Below are 16986 nucleotides of genomic sequence, written 5' to 3' on the forward strand. Positions count from 1 at the left end.
TTAATTGAATTCCTATATTAATTTTAAATTTGTTTTGAAGTCATTATGTTAATTTGTTATAAGAAATATGTTAGACTTAACAGAATATAATCATATACACACGATCATGTCAAATGTTATTTCATGTTAGTTTAAGGATGTTGTCATTACATATAAAATTATTTAATTTTTTTTATCTAATATATTTCAACATCTTCGCATTTCATTTTCAACCTAACCATTATCTCTCAAATCATAATCTAACTCTAATGTATGATTATTCCTTAATTTGTTTGTAATATTATTTACATCTCCTTAATTACCTCTATATTAATTTGTGATTTAAAATTTACATCTTTCTATTAACATGATGTGTATTGATTTCACATCCATATATATATATATATATATATATATATATATATATATATATATAATAAAATATTCTAGCAAGTATAACAGATTTCACAATTATAAAAATTTGTAATAATATAAATACCTACATACTAATTTAACCACAAAATGCTTAGTTGCGTTTAATCCTTACATGATAATATTCTACTTTTTAATTACATGAACAATCTAATCTAATATACTTGTCAAAAAGCAGTACCACCTCATTCATTGCGAAGTATAAGAGCTTTAAATGCAACAAGACTGCAGGACATTGAATGTGTTTGGGGAGGGAAGACAGAGACATTTATGAGAAATTAGGTAGTTTAAGATTACTGAATGTCTATGTTTTAATATTTTTTATTATAATATTAATATAAAATATTTATTGACTTTAATAATAAATAATTTTTATTAAAAAATTTGATTGATTATTTTTAATGATATTTTCAATCTTCTTTTTCAATCAGATATTTATGTTTTGATTATCGTTTATATAACATGAATTTAGATTTTAAAATTTTAAAAAATTAATAATATCAGTTACATCAATATATAAAAATTAATGAAAACTTTCTGTCAAAAAATTAATGAAAACAATAAAACTACAGACAAGCTAATTAATGATTTTTCGTCATCTAGAAGGTTTCACAAAGTCCAGTCTAAAGCAAATGAGGAAAACGGGTATCATTAGAATAGGCGTTGGATTTCCATTGCACTATCGATGATGATTGAAAATTAAGTGAAAAAATACGTTTGAGGTAAAAGTTGGTAAAAGTCCTTTTACAAAATGATCATGATTCCTATTTTTATTTTCATTATACTTTTATTTGTTGAATTGTATTGAAATATGCGCTGTAATAATTTTAACAGCAAATAAAGCATGCACGAATTGTGATAAATTACACATGAAGCTAGCTAGGGTTGGGCTTATCCCTATATTTCTAACTCGTCTGACGCGTTGATTGAGAAATTAAAGGTTTGTTTGTTGGCAATGCTATATACATTCCTTGGAATTCAATTAATAACAGAGCACGTTAAGTATTAGGAGTAATATATGTGACGTTACTGTGCATGTCCAATATCATCAAACGCGGTGTCCATCACCATCAAAAGAGTGACACAATCTAATTCGATAGTTAAAAATTTTAAACATCTTCACAAGGGTTTAATTTTCGTATTGTGCAATGTGCACATAGAAAAAAATTGTTAGAAGAGGTAAAAGTTATTTTGATGATTTCTATTTTTTTTTTTTATAAAAAAAGTCTCTAGATATCAGTTGAAAAATATCTTTTCTACAATTCAAAAAATAAAAAACTGATGTCACACACATCACTTCATGGTTCACACAAACGGCTAAGGGTTTGGTATAAATTATTACCTTCCTTATAAATGTGATTTTGTTTTTTATATCCAATTTTTATTAACTTGGTGGACAATTTCTTTTGAAAAAATCTTTGACATCTAATGACTAATTTATAAGTAGTTGTGATTAGATAGATTACTTGCAACTATATATGACTGATGGAATAATTTTCTAGATATATAGATTTCTACTATCAATCTCATCATTAGATCATTAACGTCGTCCTTTCAAGAATGATGCCAAGTACACCAAATAGGGCTTTCTATTTCCACAGCAGCAGCCATTGAAATTTTGAGGTGGCAGATCACCTAAGCCAGACTCAAAACATGATTATGTACCGGTTTGTAGTTATAGTAGCATTACTAATTTTTCAAACTAACTAAAAGTATGCGGCATTTCAATTTTGACCGTTCCTTAATTACTAGTTTTTTTTTTAATAATTTAAACTAGTGTTTGAATCCGTGTATTATAAAGGTTAATTTTTCGATAATTAAAATTTATTATAAATGATTCAAATTGTAATATGCTTTATTATTAATTAAAATTTATTAAAAATCATAAATTTTTATAAATTCTACATATTATTTAATGGTTATCACGTACTCTTACTTTATTTTTAACTTTAATAAATTTTAACTAATGGTAAGAGGTATATTAAAATAAGTGTATTAAAAAGTGTAGGTGTTGTGAATACTATTTATACTCCATTTAGATTTATATATAAGTAAAAATAACTAATTTTATATTAATTGAGAAAGTTAATTAATATTATTTTTTTTTTTTAATCTTTAAAAAAATTATTTCTAAAATATCATTCATTGAAATTGTTATCATAAATAAAAAAGAGTAATTGAAAATATAATTAGAATTAAATGAAAAATATTTTAGGAATGATAGCATTAAATGGGATAAAATTAGTTAAATTTGTTTATATTTAATTCCATCATATAATATTTTTTTTCCTTAGAGTTTAGAGAGAGTATTAATTATTTGCACCAGAAAAATAAAAAACAAAAAAGAAATATTTTTGAGAGTTAATGATCATGTATTCTTTGTTTAGCCAATTTCGTATTTCTTGTGTGTAAATTGGTTTTCTCTAATAAATTGCCTATAATTATATGCCAATGAAAAATTACCGCTAAATTTTTAGCGTGATTTTTTATAAAAATTAATAAATTTGTGTTTGGATAATTATAGTATAAATTATTTGACACTGTGTATTTTCTTCAGTTTTACACTTTTATTTTTTATTTTTATGAATCAACTAAATAAAAGTTCAATACACATTTGATAGTTTTGTGTGAAGATATTATTTTAAGCATGATGTGTCCGAGAATCTCTCTCTCTCTCTCTCTTGAAAGCATCAAAGTAAAATTTGAGCAACATCCTGAGCTCATCTATTGATCAATTAATAAGAATGGACGATGTTCTCATTCAGTATCAGTATTAATTGACCAATTCTCAAAGACGCAGGCCTAACGATGTTATTCAATTAAAATTTGACATTTTATCCTAACAATTTTACCTGTTGTTAGTACTGTTAGCTAGTGATTAATAAAAAAAAATAGCATTTCATGTTAGCAGCTGCTGTTAATTTAAGTTATCAATTGGATGTAAGATAAGAATAACGGTTATAGAGATAAAAATATTAATCTAGTCAAAGAATATTTACAACCATACGTATATATAAGTTTATTTTTCTAAAATTTATAATCACACTTATTATTGTTTGTAAGGACATTATGTTTTGCTATGTGATTAATATTAAGGATATTTGATTACGTAATTCTTAAAAAATTAATTATGATGAGAGGACATTTTTTCTTCTTCTCATTTTCAGTCTAATCTAAATAATTAGTTTTAACAAGGATTTATTTCCGTATCACCCATTAATGACAGGTTGAGTTGTAAACATAAGTAATTTAACTAGATAAATAGAGATTGGCCTATAATATTACGCATGTTGATTGGTATTTTTTATTTATTATAATGACATTGATCCAAAATATCACAAATTTTCATGATATTAATTTCTGACAATAAATTTGATTGATTATTTTTAATAGATCTTATCTTGTAATTATAATTTTTTTATTCACAACTTGCTCATAACATTGTTGAAGAAAACTAAATTCAGTAATCAGGATTTGTGAGAGGATTGATTCATTTATTTGACTGTTGACTGTTGCCTGTACTTTTTATTTTGCTGGGTGGTTCTCTGCTTATATTGTATTACTAGTTGTGGTGAATCCGCAATTAAACGTAATCTTCCGCGTAAAATGGATCTATTGTCTTTTTGTTTGTTTGTTTTTGAAGTTGGCATGGTCATACTCAATGGGTACCAACGACCCTTTCAACTTTCTTTTGCATGCAAAGAAAAACCAAGAAACACAGTATGATTTATTTTCTGATCCTCATATTATTCCATCACATAATAAAATAATACTATATGGTTAAAGAATGAGAATAAATATTAAATAATCATGCTCAAATGACACTTACATTGTCAAATAATTAATGCAGACTGAATCACAGCTGACATCAGCTTAATATTTGACGCCGTATTTCATTTCATTTCAAATACTATTATTATAAATAAAATGTTACTTTGTTTATTTAAAACTCACTGTATTTTCTGTGTATGCCAAGTCATATATAAGTTGTATCAAAGTCATATCCAATACATGATTTCTCAATTGAGATTAATATTTGGTAAAATTGATGATTATTCCATATTAATAACATGCTAGTAAAAAAAAAGAAAAAACTCATATATCCTATATGTTGTTTTGAGAAAAAATAATTAAGTGGTTACTTAGACAGATATTCAAGCGTGATTTAGATCCTTTAGAGTTGCTTTCAAAACTGCATGAATCTTGAACTTTAAAATTGTTAAGTTTATTTTATAAAAATAGTATAAATAATTGTGTTCGCGCTGTTAATAAAGACCCTCGGATTCTTATTGCTGCCATTGTATGTTTAACAAAATAAAGATCATTATCCAAACTTCATATTCGTATCATACAAATATTAGTATTCATATATGTCCGAAACTGATAGTTTACTATTTTTGAGTCCAAACTTCATATATATCTCTGTCAATAATACAAGTCTTTCAAAATATTTAGTGCACTGTATAAAAAAAAATTAATGCAACGACCTTCGAAATAAGAGTTCTCACTTAATGACATCATCCCAGTATTTTGTTAAAACATTTGGCTAAATAACATGTGACAGATCTTTATTAATTATTAATCCACAACCATTAATAAATTAGTTCGTAATCTAAGAACAAGGTGAAAACAATAAAACTAAAAGGAGGCTTAAATCTCAAATAAATTAATAAACTCATGAACAAAATAACATTCTAAAAAATTAAAAAGAGAGAGGGACTTACTTAAAATTAAAAATGAATAGAAAAAATAAAACAAAAAAAGTTAAAACTTCTATTTTTCAATGTCAACTTTATTTTTCTTCTCTCTTTGATGGAATAAGAGAAAATACATCATTGCCTTCATATTTTTCTCCTTTCCTCTCTCTCCTTACCCAAAGACACTGTAAAAGTTAAATTGTTTTTTTAAAGGCAAAATGAATAATTTTATTAAAGAACAGATTTAAGTACAACTTGTGCCTAGACTGTTAATGTTAAAACACACGAGTACAAAAAAGTGAGCATTGCAAATGAAAGAGTTAAGTTGTCCTTGGTATTTTTTTTTTAAAATGGACTTTTCATAGAATTCTTAAGATGGTGTTTCTTTGCTTTTCTTTTTAAAATTAATTACGTAGGAAAAGCTTTAAAAGTGAGTTTATTTATAACTTATATGCATAAGATTTTAGACATTTCGATTTGACTACTCAAAACAAGTTTTATAAATGGAAGAAAGATCAAATCATATCTAAGACAAACAACACCTTATTAATTTTTTAATTTTACATTTTAAGAATACGAAAAGTGGATGTAAGTTTTTTAGCTCAAAATTTCTATATTCACTCGTAATGGATTTTACTATAACCAACAAGAACCTTTATCTATTTATTTTTCCGTTTAGATTTAATTCATCATTTGATCTATATAGATACAAAAAATTTATCTTTTAATTCTTATAGATCTATTTTAGTTCTTACGCTATCATTTTTAATCTCTTAATTCTTACACATATAATTTTCAATCATTTATCTCTACAATAAAGACTAAAAAATAGTATAAAAACTAAAATTAGATATTTTTAAGATTAGAGACTAAAAATTAAAGTTTTGGTAATTATAAGTTCAAATAAATAATTAAACCTTTAATTTAAAGAAGCATCCATGCATTATCATATGAAATTTGGGGGTAAAGCCTTTAGTGAATTAATTAGTAATACCACTTACTTTAAACTTTAAAGATGTTCATAAGCTTAGCAGGATCCAATTGACGAAAAGAGAGAAATTCATTGATTAGTAACAAGAGCATCATTGAATAGAATAGTAATAAGAGCATGTGAAGGGCTTCTTTGAACTTTTCCCACGCATCCTTAAACTAGTATATTTCTTCGCTTTTCCTGCAACAACTTTTCTTTATTCTTCTAGCAGCAGCCATCAAGTACGAAAATAAAACCTTTTCTTTCCATCCATCCACTTGGTTTTGTTCAACTCTGAATCTAATATTCGTGCGCGTCTGTATCACACAACTAAATGATCAATTATGCTTATTTTTCTTTAAATATATTTTGGATTTGAGTAATCATTGTTTCTATAACTTTTTAAATAATTTTCTAATAATAGATAAATTTATCATGAGTTCTTATTAGATAACAGACTAAAATTATTTTACCTTATTATTACATTGAATTTTTTTTTTCAGTTTTGACTTATATATAAAAACTTATTAAATGTGCTATTTTTTTAATCTACAGATGTTATTATATACATTATTGTATGCACAAAAATTATTAATTTGATCCCTAGGATCACATCTTGATCGTTGATTCTTTTATACATTTTTAATTTGATTCTTATATATATACATAGAGTTCACTATATATATATATATACGATCAAATTAATTACATATTTTTGCATAGTCTTTTTTTCCCTCAAATAATATTACTTGCTTTGAAAAAATTAAAGGGAAGAAAAACCAAATGAAACCATGGAAAGGCCAGGAAACAAAAATCAACATGGAAAAAAAAACTATTCTTTTTCATTTCTGGTAATATTCTTTTGATAAAATTTCTAATGAATATTCTAAAATGTTTTATTTGAAATTAACTTAATTTGATTTGAAATAAGTGCATTACTTTAGTCAGAAATTAATTATCGTCCCTGGAATTTATCGTAAAAAGAATATTTAAATTGGCTTATAAAATAATTTTCACGATTGAAACACATGAAAGATGAATTCACCTCATGATATATTTGTGATTTATTTCATCATCCATGACAAATGTAAAAGGCTTAACTAAGAAAGAAAAAAAGAGGCTTAACTAAATAGGAAAAAATATCAAGTCAAACAATTACAACGATTAATTTGTATTTAAGTAAATTCTCTTATACATTTCCAAAACAAAACAGAATTTAAATAAAAAACTGTAAGTCCCAGCTGTTACAATTAGTTTTATCTTATTGATTAAATTATTTCTTGAAATCATTCCGAAACTAAGAACTCGCCTTGTTTTATTTTCTAAACAAAAACTTTCTAGAAGCCTCCGTTTGTAGCCTTGGCCGCGAGTAGTATTTTATTTCACAGTTGGCATCAGGCTTGACTTTCATAAATTTTGAGACCCGAAAGCAGATTCCACGCATCCCTATTAACTACCACTATTTTCTTCTCAAGAAAATAATTACTCTTTGTTTTTTTTCTTCTGCCAAAAATACTTCTTTAGCTAATTTATAAAACACAACTTTAATTAATCAAAAAAATGTTGAATTGACACTCCCATTTGATTCGTACTTGTTACGAAATGTTCCCATATGGTTCAAGAAGAATAAAACAAAGCATTAGATAGATATTACTAGTTATTAGTTTTTGTTATATTAGTTATTTAGTTTATTAGTAGTTTATAGTCTTAAAACCGAGTTTGGAGGAGAAAGAGAGAGAGAGAGGGATCAATTCCCGTGTGCATGTTGAAAAGTCTATTCTTGTTAGCCACGGCGAGTCAAACTGGGATGACAGTCAGATTTCAGCTTCCAACCCAATCAAACACATAATAGGTTGCCTTGTTTCTCTTCAGTTTCATTCCAAAGTTATACCTTTCAGCTCTCACCAGGGAACCTGTGTTTTTCTTTTTTTCATTTCTGGGTCTATCATTTTTGTACAGATACATATAAAAAAACAGTTTTTTTTGTTTTGGTTTGTGTTAAGGTTGTTCTTTTGTTTGTTGGTTCCATTTCTTCATTGGTTCAACATTCCATCTCTTTCTTGGGTTTTCAAAACTTGGTTTTCGAGGATCACTTGAGTCATTGGAGCTTGGTTTGTAAGTTGAAGGGTGAATCACACAAGTTTGTGAGGTTTTGGCATAGTTGGAGGAATGGCTGGGGGGAGAAGGAGGAGGCACCACTTCAGCAGAATCCATGCATTCACGTGTGGGAGAGCTTCTATGAAAGAGGAGCATTCACTAATAGGAGGCCCTGGCTTCTCAAGGAAAGTCTATTGCAATGACCCTGAACATGCCACAGCGAGTCTTCTCAATTATGGTGACAATTATGTCAGAACAACTAAGTATACATTGGCCACGTTCCTCCCCAAGTCCTTGTTTGAGCAGTTCAGGAGGGTTGCCAATTTCTACTTCCTCGTTTGTGCAGTTTTGTCTTTCTTTCCGGTGTCTCCTTACTCAGGCATCAGTAACGTTGTCCCTCTACTGGTTGTGGTTGCCGCCACAATGGTCAAAGAGTTCATTGAGGATTTTAGTAGGAAAAAACAGGTAATGTTCTCTAATTGTTACATCAGATTCATTCTGCTGCAAATTTTTGGTTCATATGGTGTTCTCTTATCTTAATGCATATCTGTGATATAGACTTTTTTGCTAGAAATTTTGCAATGTTCATTTCATTATCTCTAGACTAGAACATGTGGCTATTGATTGCTTTGCAGATTTGTGAAATATAATCTTTATTAATTGGCTTGGAAATTTATGATGAGAGTTGTTGTGGTAAGGAAATTGTGAGAGGCAAAGTGGTTTCTGTGCTAAATCCATGCTTCGAATTGTGTTAAGATTAATGTGCACATTGGGCCAGATATCTTTTTTTCTTCCTAGCAAGTGCAGAATTTCTTTGACAAATAGGTAAATAGTGTTGCATTATTGTTAGTAAATTTTTTTGTTTCATAAAACGCATAAAGGTTATATTTCCTGCTACTCTTGATTAATCCTAGGTTTAATATTGTTTTATAATTTCATCAGGATATAGAGATGAATAACAGAAAAGTTAAACTGCATCGTGGAGGTGGTGTTTTTGACTATTCTAAATGGAGGGATTTGAAAGTAGGAGATGTAGTGAGGGTGGAAAAAGATGAATTTTTTCCTGCTGATCTCATCTTACTTGCATCAAACTACGATGATGCAATTTGCTATGTTGAGACCATGAATCTTGATGGCGAGACAAATCTGAAACTGAAACAAGCACTGGAAGCAACTTCAAAGTTGCATGAAGACTCAAACTTTCAGAATTTCAGGGCTGTCATCAAATGTGAAGATCCAAATGCAAATTTGTACACATTTGTTGGTAGTATGGAGCTCGAGGATCAACAGTACCCTCTTGCACCTCAACAGCTACTGCTTAGGGACTCTAAGCTGAGGAACACAGATTTTGTTTATGGCGTGGTAATATTTACTGGACATGATACAAAGGTTATGCAGAATGCAACAGATCCTCCATCCAAGAGAAGCAAAATTGAGAAAAGGATGGATAAGATTATCTACTGCCTCTTCTTTGTACTTATTTTAATTTCTTTCATTGGGTCCATATTCTTTGGGATTGCAACAAATGATGACCTTGAAAATGGAAGAATGAAGAGATGGTACCTTAGACCAGATGATACCGAAATTTACTATGATCCAAATGAACCAGTAGCTGCAGCAATTCTGCATTTCTTCACAGCACTTATGTTGTATGGTTACTTGATTCCAATTTCCTTATATGTATCCATTGAAATTGTAAAGGTTCTTCAAAGCGTTTTCATCAACCAGGATGTGCACATGTATTATGAGGAAACTGACAAGCCAGCACATGCTCGTACATCAAATTTGAATGAAGAACTTGGCCAAGTTGATACCATACTTTCAGATAAGACAGGAACTTTGACTTGCAATTCTATGGAATTCATTAAGTGTTCTATAGCTGGGGTTGCTTATGGACAAAGAGTTACAGAAGTTGAGAGAGCTCTATCTGGGAGACATGAATCACATCCAGGCCAAGTGTTGGAAAAGATCAGTGAATCAAAGTCATCCATTAAAGGGTTTAACTTTATGGATGAAAGGGTCATGAATGGAAATTGGATCAAAGAACCCAATGCCAATGTAATCCAGAATTTCCTACAGTTGCTGGCTGTATGCCATACTGCAATACCTGAAGTTGATGAAGAAACAGGTAAGGTTTCATATGAAGCTGAATCACCAGATGAGGCAGCTTTTGTGATAGCAGCCAGGGAACTTGGATTTGAATTTTATGAAAGGACACATACAACTATTTCACTGCATGAATTGGACCCCATATCAGGCCAGAAAATCAACAGGTCAGGTTATTGTTCTTATATGTGAAGGTTTAATTTTCTAATATCTTTTTATACATATACATATAAAATTGAAGCTTGAGTTATGTATTAAAAACTGCATATAATTTCACTTTTGCAGGTCCTACAAACTTTTGAATATATTAGAGTTTACCAGTGCAAGAAAGCGGATGTCTGTAATTGTGAGAGATGCGGAGGGAAAACTATTGCTACTTAGCAAAGGGGCTGACAGGTTTGTAATCTCATGTTTGGCTATGCTAAATACACTGTGAGCATCATTCAATTTGTTTTAAAAGTTCATAACATTAAATTGCTTTACTTTTCTGGCTTTCACAATCAGTGTAATGTTTGAACGAATTGCAAAGAATGGAAGGGATTTTGAAGAGAAAACAAAGCAGCACATTAGTGAATATGCTGATTCTGGTTTGAGGACCTTGATACTTGCATATCGTGAACTTAATGAGGAAGAGTACAATAAATTTAGTAAAGAGTTTACAGAGGCCAAGAACTTAGTAAGTGAAGACCAGGAGCAGATTGTTGAGGGGATAGTACAAAATATTGAGAAGGATTTAATTCTTCTTGGTGCTACTGCAGTTGAAGACAAACTACAAGATGGGGTATGCTCTAAATACTGTTTTATTTTCTGAAAGTAGAGGGAAGCAAGGCTTGCTCTCTTTTTATGCCGGAGTGTTCAACCTAATACAATTTTGTGTAGGGGTGTAAGTGGTCCAGGTTGGGTTGAGTTTTGTCTATTTTTTCAACCCTTAATTGGATTGGGTTTCCCTTTTTTTATTTTGTCAACCCAATCTAATCCAATCCAATTAAAATTGGATTGGATTGGTGGTTGGACCATTAAAAACATGTTACATCTTTAAGTCTTAAGAAAAAAATTAAAAATCCTCAAAGTAAAAAATAATAAGAATATTTTTTGACAGGATAATAAGAATATTTTAAAAATCAATATTTATAAAACATTGTACTGTTCATATGATAAACATAAAAAAAACATAAATATGTACTCACACTATCATTCACAAAACAATGTTATTATTTTAAAATAAACAAAAAAAGATAAACTCAAATAATGTATTATCTTAAGATAAACAATATATTACCTTAAGAATGAGGTATGCTTAGTTTAGGATTTCTACATGAGTAATTTTAATTGTATGAGGGTTGGGTTGGGTTTTGGTCGGTCCCCAGCTCCAAACCCATTAGCCAATCCAATTTTAATCAGGTTCATTAAACTAAAACCAATCAAATCCAATAACCCAATCCAACCCTCAAAAATCTAATTGAATTGGATTGGATTGGGCAGATTCACAGATTGCGTCCAATCCGCTTACACTCATAATTTTGTGTACACATAATTGAAATCACTTTAATAATCACAGAGTTATTACCTTTTCCCTCTTTGTCAAGTCATTATCTTTTGAAATTATCCTTGTCCTAGTCTATTATAATAACTTGATTATAGTAGTTCTATATGTTGTGTTCTTATGAATCAGTTCATGTTGCACAGGTTCCTGAATGCATTGACAAGCTAGCACAGGCTGGGATTAAGCTATGGGTTTTAACTGGTGATAAAATGGAGACAGCAATTAATATTGGGTAATTGCAAAGATTATCAATAAATTTTGGAATTGTGTGTGCAAATGATTTGATGTCACTGATTTGCAAATTTCTGTGGTTGCAGATTTGCTTGTAGTTTACTTAGACAAGGAATGAAACAAATTATAATTAGCTCAGATACTCCAGAAACTAAGTCATTGGAGAAAATGGAGGACAAGTCTGCTGCTGAAGCGGTAAACAACTCTGATCCTTAAATTCTGTCAACGGGCACTGGTTTCCATTTAGCATGTCATGGGATGATTGTTTGCTCTTTAGGTTGTTATTTTACACAAGTGCAGCAAGGAAATCCCGTATATAACATATATGAATAAGAGTGCATGAAAAAAGGACTCGCGAAACTGAATATATAGCACTTATATCTACATGCACCACACTTATCAATTAGATTACATGACATGTTGGATTGGGAGTGGGGTGGGGTAGAGGTTATCTTGTTTTTATAGTTCAATATATATCGATGGCTTCAAATTTGATGGAATCTTACTGATTATTCAGGCGATTAAATCAAGTGTTCTTCGTCAACTAAGGGAGGCAAAAGCATTACTTTCGACATCAGATGAAAACTATGAGGCCTTAGCCCTGATCATTGATGGGAAGTCTCTTACTTATGCACTAGAAGATGATGTAAAGGACTTGTTTCTTGAACTTGCCATTGGCTGTGCATCTGTTATCTGCTGTCGTTCATCTCCCAAACAGAAAGCACTTGTGAGTTTTCCTTTTTTAATCCAGCGATGTATTTGCCCTTTCTTTCTTCATAGGTAAAAGTTCAGGTTGCACAAGTTTGGCTTCTAATTATTGTGTTACAGTTAGGCTTGGATTTGATGTCTCACTTGACATAAATCTCTTAAAAGTTTACAATGATCAACAGGCAAAGAGAATATTACTGCAAAGCAATATATTAAAAAGGGCAAATCATAGTGTCATCCTTTGGTGGTTTTTCATGCTCAGTCTCTGAAAGATCTTCTACCTAATAATGCAGGTTACAAGACTGGTGAAGATGAGAACTGGTAGTACAACACTAGCTATCGGAGATGGGGCAAATGATGTTGGAATGCTCCAAGAAGCAGACATTGGAATTGGTATCAGTGGCGTGGAAGGAATGCAGGTAAATCTGCAATATCTTGCATATTATTTTCTTTTCTTTTCCCCCCATACCTTTCTATAACCCTGACCCTAAATTTGTATTGTTTTTACTTTTCTTGTCTCTTACATTTTTACTTCATTAAAACTTTCAGGCAGTTATGTCAAGTGATATTGCAATAGCCCAATTTCGGTTTCTAGAGCGCTTACTTCTTGTGCATGGACATTGGTGTTACAGAAGGATTTCATCAATGGTAACAATCTTGTCTTGTCTTCACATATGTTACAAAATAATATATCATAAAGTTCTTTATTTGGCATATATTTATACTGATCTGTAACCTATTGCAAAGTCTTAGTTCAACTAAGATCAATAAAATTATTTAGGTTTCTGACAAACTTGACTTTTTGTTTGGCAGATCTGCTATTTCTTTTACAAGAATATTGCCTTTGGCTTCACTCTGTTCTTCTTTGAGATTTATGCCTCATTCTCAGGGCAAGCTGCATACAATGATTGGTTCATGTCGCTGTACAATGTATTCTTCACTTCACTTCCTGTAATTGCATTGGGAGTGTTTGATCAGGATGTCTCTTCTAAATTATGTCTCAAGGTAGGCCTCCAATCTCAGTTGCTTCATGATGGCTAATAGTTGAAATTCAGTTCCTCAGTGATATAAGTATAAGCTACATGATTGTTCACTTCTCATGAATCCTTTCTTTTGATTTCATTTTTCAGTTTCCATTATTATATCAAGAAGGCGTCCAAAACATCCTATTTAGCTGGAAACGGATCATCGGTTGGGCATTGAATGGAGTTGTGACTTCTGCCATCGTATTCTTCTTTTGCATCCGTAGTATGGAATACCAGGCATTCCGTAAAGGCGGTGAAGTCATGGGGCTGGAAGTTCTTGGTGCCACCATGTACACCTGTGTTGTGTGGGTGGTGAATTGCCAAATGGCATTATCTATCAGTTACTTCACTTACATACAACATATATTCATCTGGGGAAGCATTCTATTCTGGTATATATTCCTCCTGGCATATGGAGCCATAGACCCTTCCTTCTCAACCACAGCCTATAAGGTCTTCATTGAAGCTCTTGCACCAGCCCCATTTTTCTGGATCATAACTTTGCTCATTCTGATTGCTTCCCTCCTTCCCTATTTCATCTATGCTTCCATCCAAATGCGTTTCTTCCCTATGTATCACCAAATGATTCAGTGGATGAGAAACGACAGGCAAACAAGTGATCCAGAATACTGTAATGTGGTAAGGCAGCGATCGATTAGACACACAACAGTTGGATTCACAGCTCGTTTGGAAGCATCCAAACGTTTTGAAGCATCCAGAAGAGTTGAAGCATTCAATCCTTTTGAAGCTTCCAAACGTTCCCAAGGGAAGTCTGAGGACAGATAGCCGAATTTTTTTGTTGTTGTTGGATGTTAAATTCATTAGTCAAAACGAGGTGTAAATTTTTCCATAGGTTACAAAGCTTGTACATATTTAAGGTAAAGGAGCGATTTCCTTCCGCTGCGTGACAAGAATCCTTAAAGGAAGCAAAATAAAGCAATCTGTTCGTTGGTTTTTTGTTCAGAAGATTATGATAAAATTTGGCGGCTTCAAGATTAGAAAGAAGGTAATGGCAAAAAAATAATCTATGAAGGTATGTTATTGTAGGATAGCAGAATTGGTTCATTCTTTCATGGTACAAATGTAGTGGCATTTGAGCCCGGCTTGTTTTAGGTGCAATTTGCTGGTTAATAATAATCAATAGTTTCTAATTGGCTTCACATCTAAGTTCTTCTCAACTTCCTAACATTCTGCGTCTTTGTCATGCCATCATTGGCTGAATAGGATTACCGATTTTTTTTTAAGCCCAAAAGTTTTTCTGGCTTTTTAAAAGGCACAAATTGGCTTTATTATAATGAAAACAATAGGATCGCAATTGCATAGTTACTTAAATCTCTCGATAATTCTGCCGTGCGCATCAAATTCACCATGTCACGAATTCTATACCGAATTTTCTTTAAAGAAGAAAGTAAAAAATCACGTACTAACACAATCGCCTACCCGTACATGCAGGAACACTTATACCTTCAGCCTGGAGAACAATTGGACAAATCCTGAATGAGATCTAACACTAACGTAAGCTGTTTAGTTCTGACACTGATTTTAAAACGCTTTATTGATAATTGATAAATCACTCATACTTTAGGAGTTTGACTTCTTAAGTGGGTCCATTAGTTTTAAATTTCTAATCATCAGAAAGAGGATGGATCATCCTGTACAATAAAATTCATATATGCCAACAAGTTTTGTATTGAAAGGGAAGAGTTGTTTTTATTTTTTTACAAACTAGTTATCCTTGAAGAGGTGAGAATTTAAGTAGTCACATACTTTAGAACTCAAACATAAGATCATTAATTAGATTGAAATAATTATGTGTCAATTAATCTGCGTGCTTAATGATAAGAGTTATTTTATTCTACTCTTATATTTTAACAACAATTTCAACTAAAAGGTAAAAAAAGAAAAAAAAAATGTGTAAATAAGAGTGATAACAAAATATTGTTAAATATAAAATAACATTATTCAAAGTAAAACACCGAAGCCAATGGCTTAAAAGTAAACTGATAGAAACACGACTATATGAATTAAGCTCGGCGTGTCTGCTAACATAGAAGCTATTCTCTTTCATTTTCACATCTTTCTCTGAATTGACTTGAAAATATGTAGCCATTTCAAACACACGGTAAGAAATGCACTCTAAATGGTATGAAAAAGTTTAGTACGAATTTCTTTACAAAGCATATATAAACCTTGATATAATTAGCTTAATTACAATTTAAATTTTTTTAAAAAAAGCTAGAAATTGGCAGGAATTGTGGGTAATTAGTATTAGTAATACCCAGTACAAACCAAATATCATTATTTGATTGATTCATTCATTCAAAAGGAAAAAAAATCAAGAATATTGTACAACTTAGATGAAATGAATATATGTTATACGGTCAGCAGAACGAGAGGCCTAGAAAATCAGAAGCAGAGCGAGCCATGATAGTGGCAAACTCAGTGAAGCTAATAACACCATCCCCATCCGTGTCAGCCTCTTTGATCATCTCCGTGAGCTCTCGGTACGTGAGTGGCTGGCCCATTTTGGCCATTGCCCCGGCCAACTCTGCGGCCGATATGTAACCGTTGCCGTCGCGATCGAAGCACTTGAACACCCCTAGGAGCTGTTCTTGGTTCAGCAAAACCTGTGCATTTATGTCAGGTAATATGGCTCTTATCAATTCATCAAACTCCACTTTGCCATTGGCGTTTGAGTCCATGTTGGCTAACAGTGCTTGGACTTGGTCACCCGAGGGCTTCAGCCCCAGAGACCTAAGAAGTGCTGCTAGCTCTAGCATTGTTAGGCTTCCATCTGAGTCCATGTCAAATCGACCGAAAATCTCCCTTAACTGATTAAGCTGCTGAACTTGAAGCTTTGATGACATGTTAATTTTTCTTTTAATCCGTGGAATCGAAGACTATCACACACTCTGATCAACCAACTAAATTAGACTCTTTTTGACAAATGACATGTTAATCAATATCAATGTAATGAATTACAAAATAATAAAGGAACCGCAATGTATGAGTATTGAGCACAATTAATGTGCCCCCCTCAGAGAAAAAAAAATCAATCAAAAACTAATACATGCACAGGGAATTTGCAGTGCAAAGAAGGGAACAACAGTTATGTTGAGAAGAGAAGAGGAGGACATGTGGCTTATTTTAGTATCCTGGGATATGTGAGGTAAAGAGTGGGAACGGAAAACGCGTCGT

General features: G+C 31.2%; 2 protein-coding genes across 2 annotated transcripts; one reads left to right on the plus strand and one right to left on the minus strand.

The window, feature by feature from the left end:
- The first annotated feature begins 7792 nt into the window (after positions 1-7792).
- LOC114411754 (putative phospholipid-transporting ATPase 9) lies at positions 7793-14939 on the plus strand. Its single transcript, XM_028375437.1, has 11 exons — positions 7793-8640; positions 9118-10448; positions 10567-10677; positions 10786-11062; positions 11968-12056; positions 12142-12250; positions 12573-12782; positions 13057-13182; positions 13313-13411; positions 13577-13768; positions 13894-14939. Exons 1-11 carry the CDS (start codon positions 8248-8250, stop codon positions 14572-14574), a joined length of 3618 nt encoding a protein of 1205 aa, XP_028231238.1. The 5' UTR covers positions 7793-8247; the 3' UTR covers positions 14575-14939.
- Positions 14940-16008: 1069 nt separating this feature from the next.
- Positions 16009-16986, minus strand: LOC114411756 (probable calcium-binding protein CML15). Its single transcript, XM_028375438.1, has one exon. It carries the CDS (start codon positions 16653-16655, stop codon positions 16170-16172), a length of 486 nt encoding a protein of 161 aa, XP_028231239.1. The 5' UTR covers positions 16656-16986; the 3' UTR covers positions 16009-16169.

This window comes from Glycine soja, chromosome 5 (assembly GCF_004193775.1).
Source record: "Glycine soja cultivar W05 chromosome 5, ASM419377v2, whole genome shotgun sequence".
In the NCBI taxonomy this organism is placed as follows: domain Eukaryota; kingdom Viridiplantae; phylum Streptophyta; class Magnoliopsida; order Fabales; family Fabaceae; genus Glycine; species Glycine soja.

What these genes read in the sequence shown, in the direction of transcription:
- LOC114411754 (XM_028375437.1), top strand. Translation starts at nt 8,248, where the DNA reads ATGGCTGGGGGGAGAAGGAGGAGGCACCACTTCAGCAGAATCCATGCA. An exon ending in GTGGCGTGGAAGGAATGCAG is followed by an intron (nt 13,183 to 13,312) that starts GTAAATCTGCAA and finishes TAAAACTTTCAG; the next exon opens with GCAGTTATGTCAAGTGATAT. An exon ending in ACAGAAGGATTTCATCAATG is followed by an intron (nt 13,412 to 13,576) that starts GTAACAATCTTG and finishes TTTGTTTGGCAG; the next exon opens with ATCTGCTATTTCTTTTACAA.
- LOC114411756 (XM_028375438.1), bottom strand. Translation starts at nt 16,655, where the DNA reads ATGTCATCAAAGCTTCAAGTTCAGCAGCTTAATCAGTTAAGGGAGATT.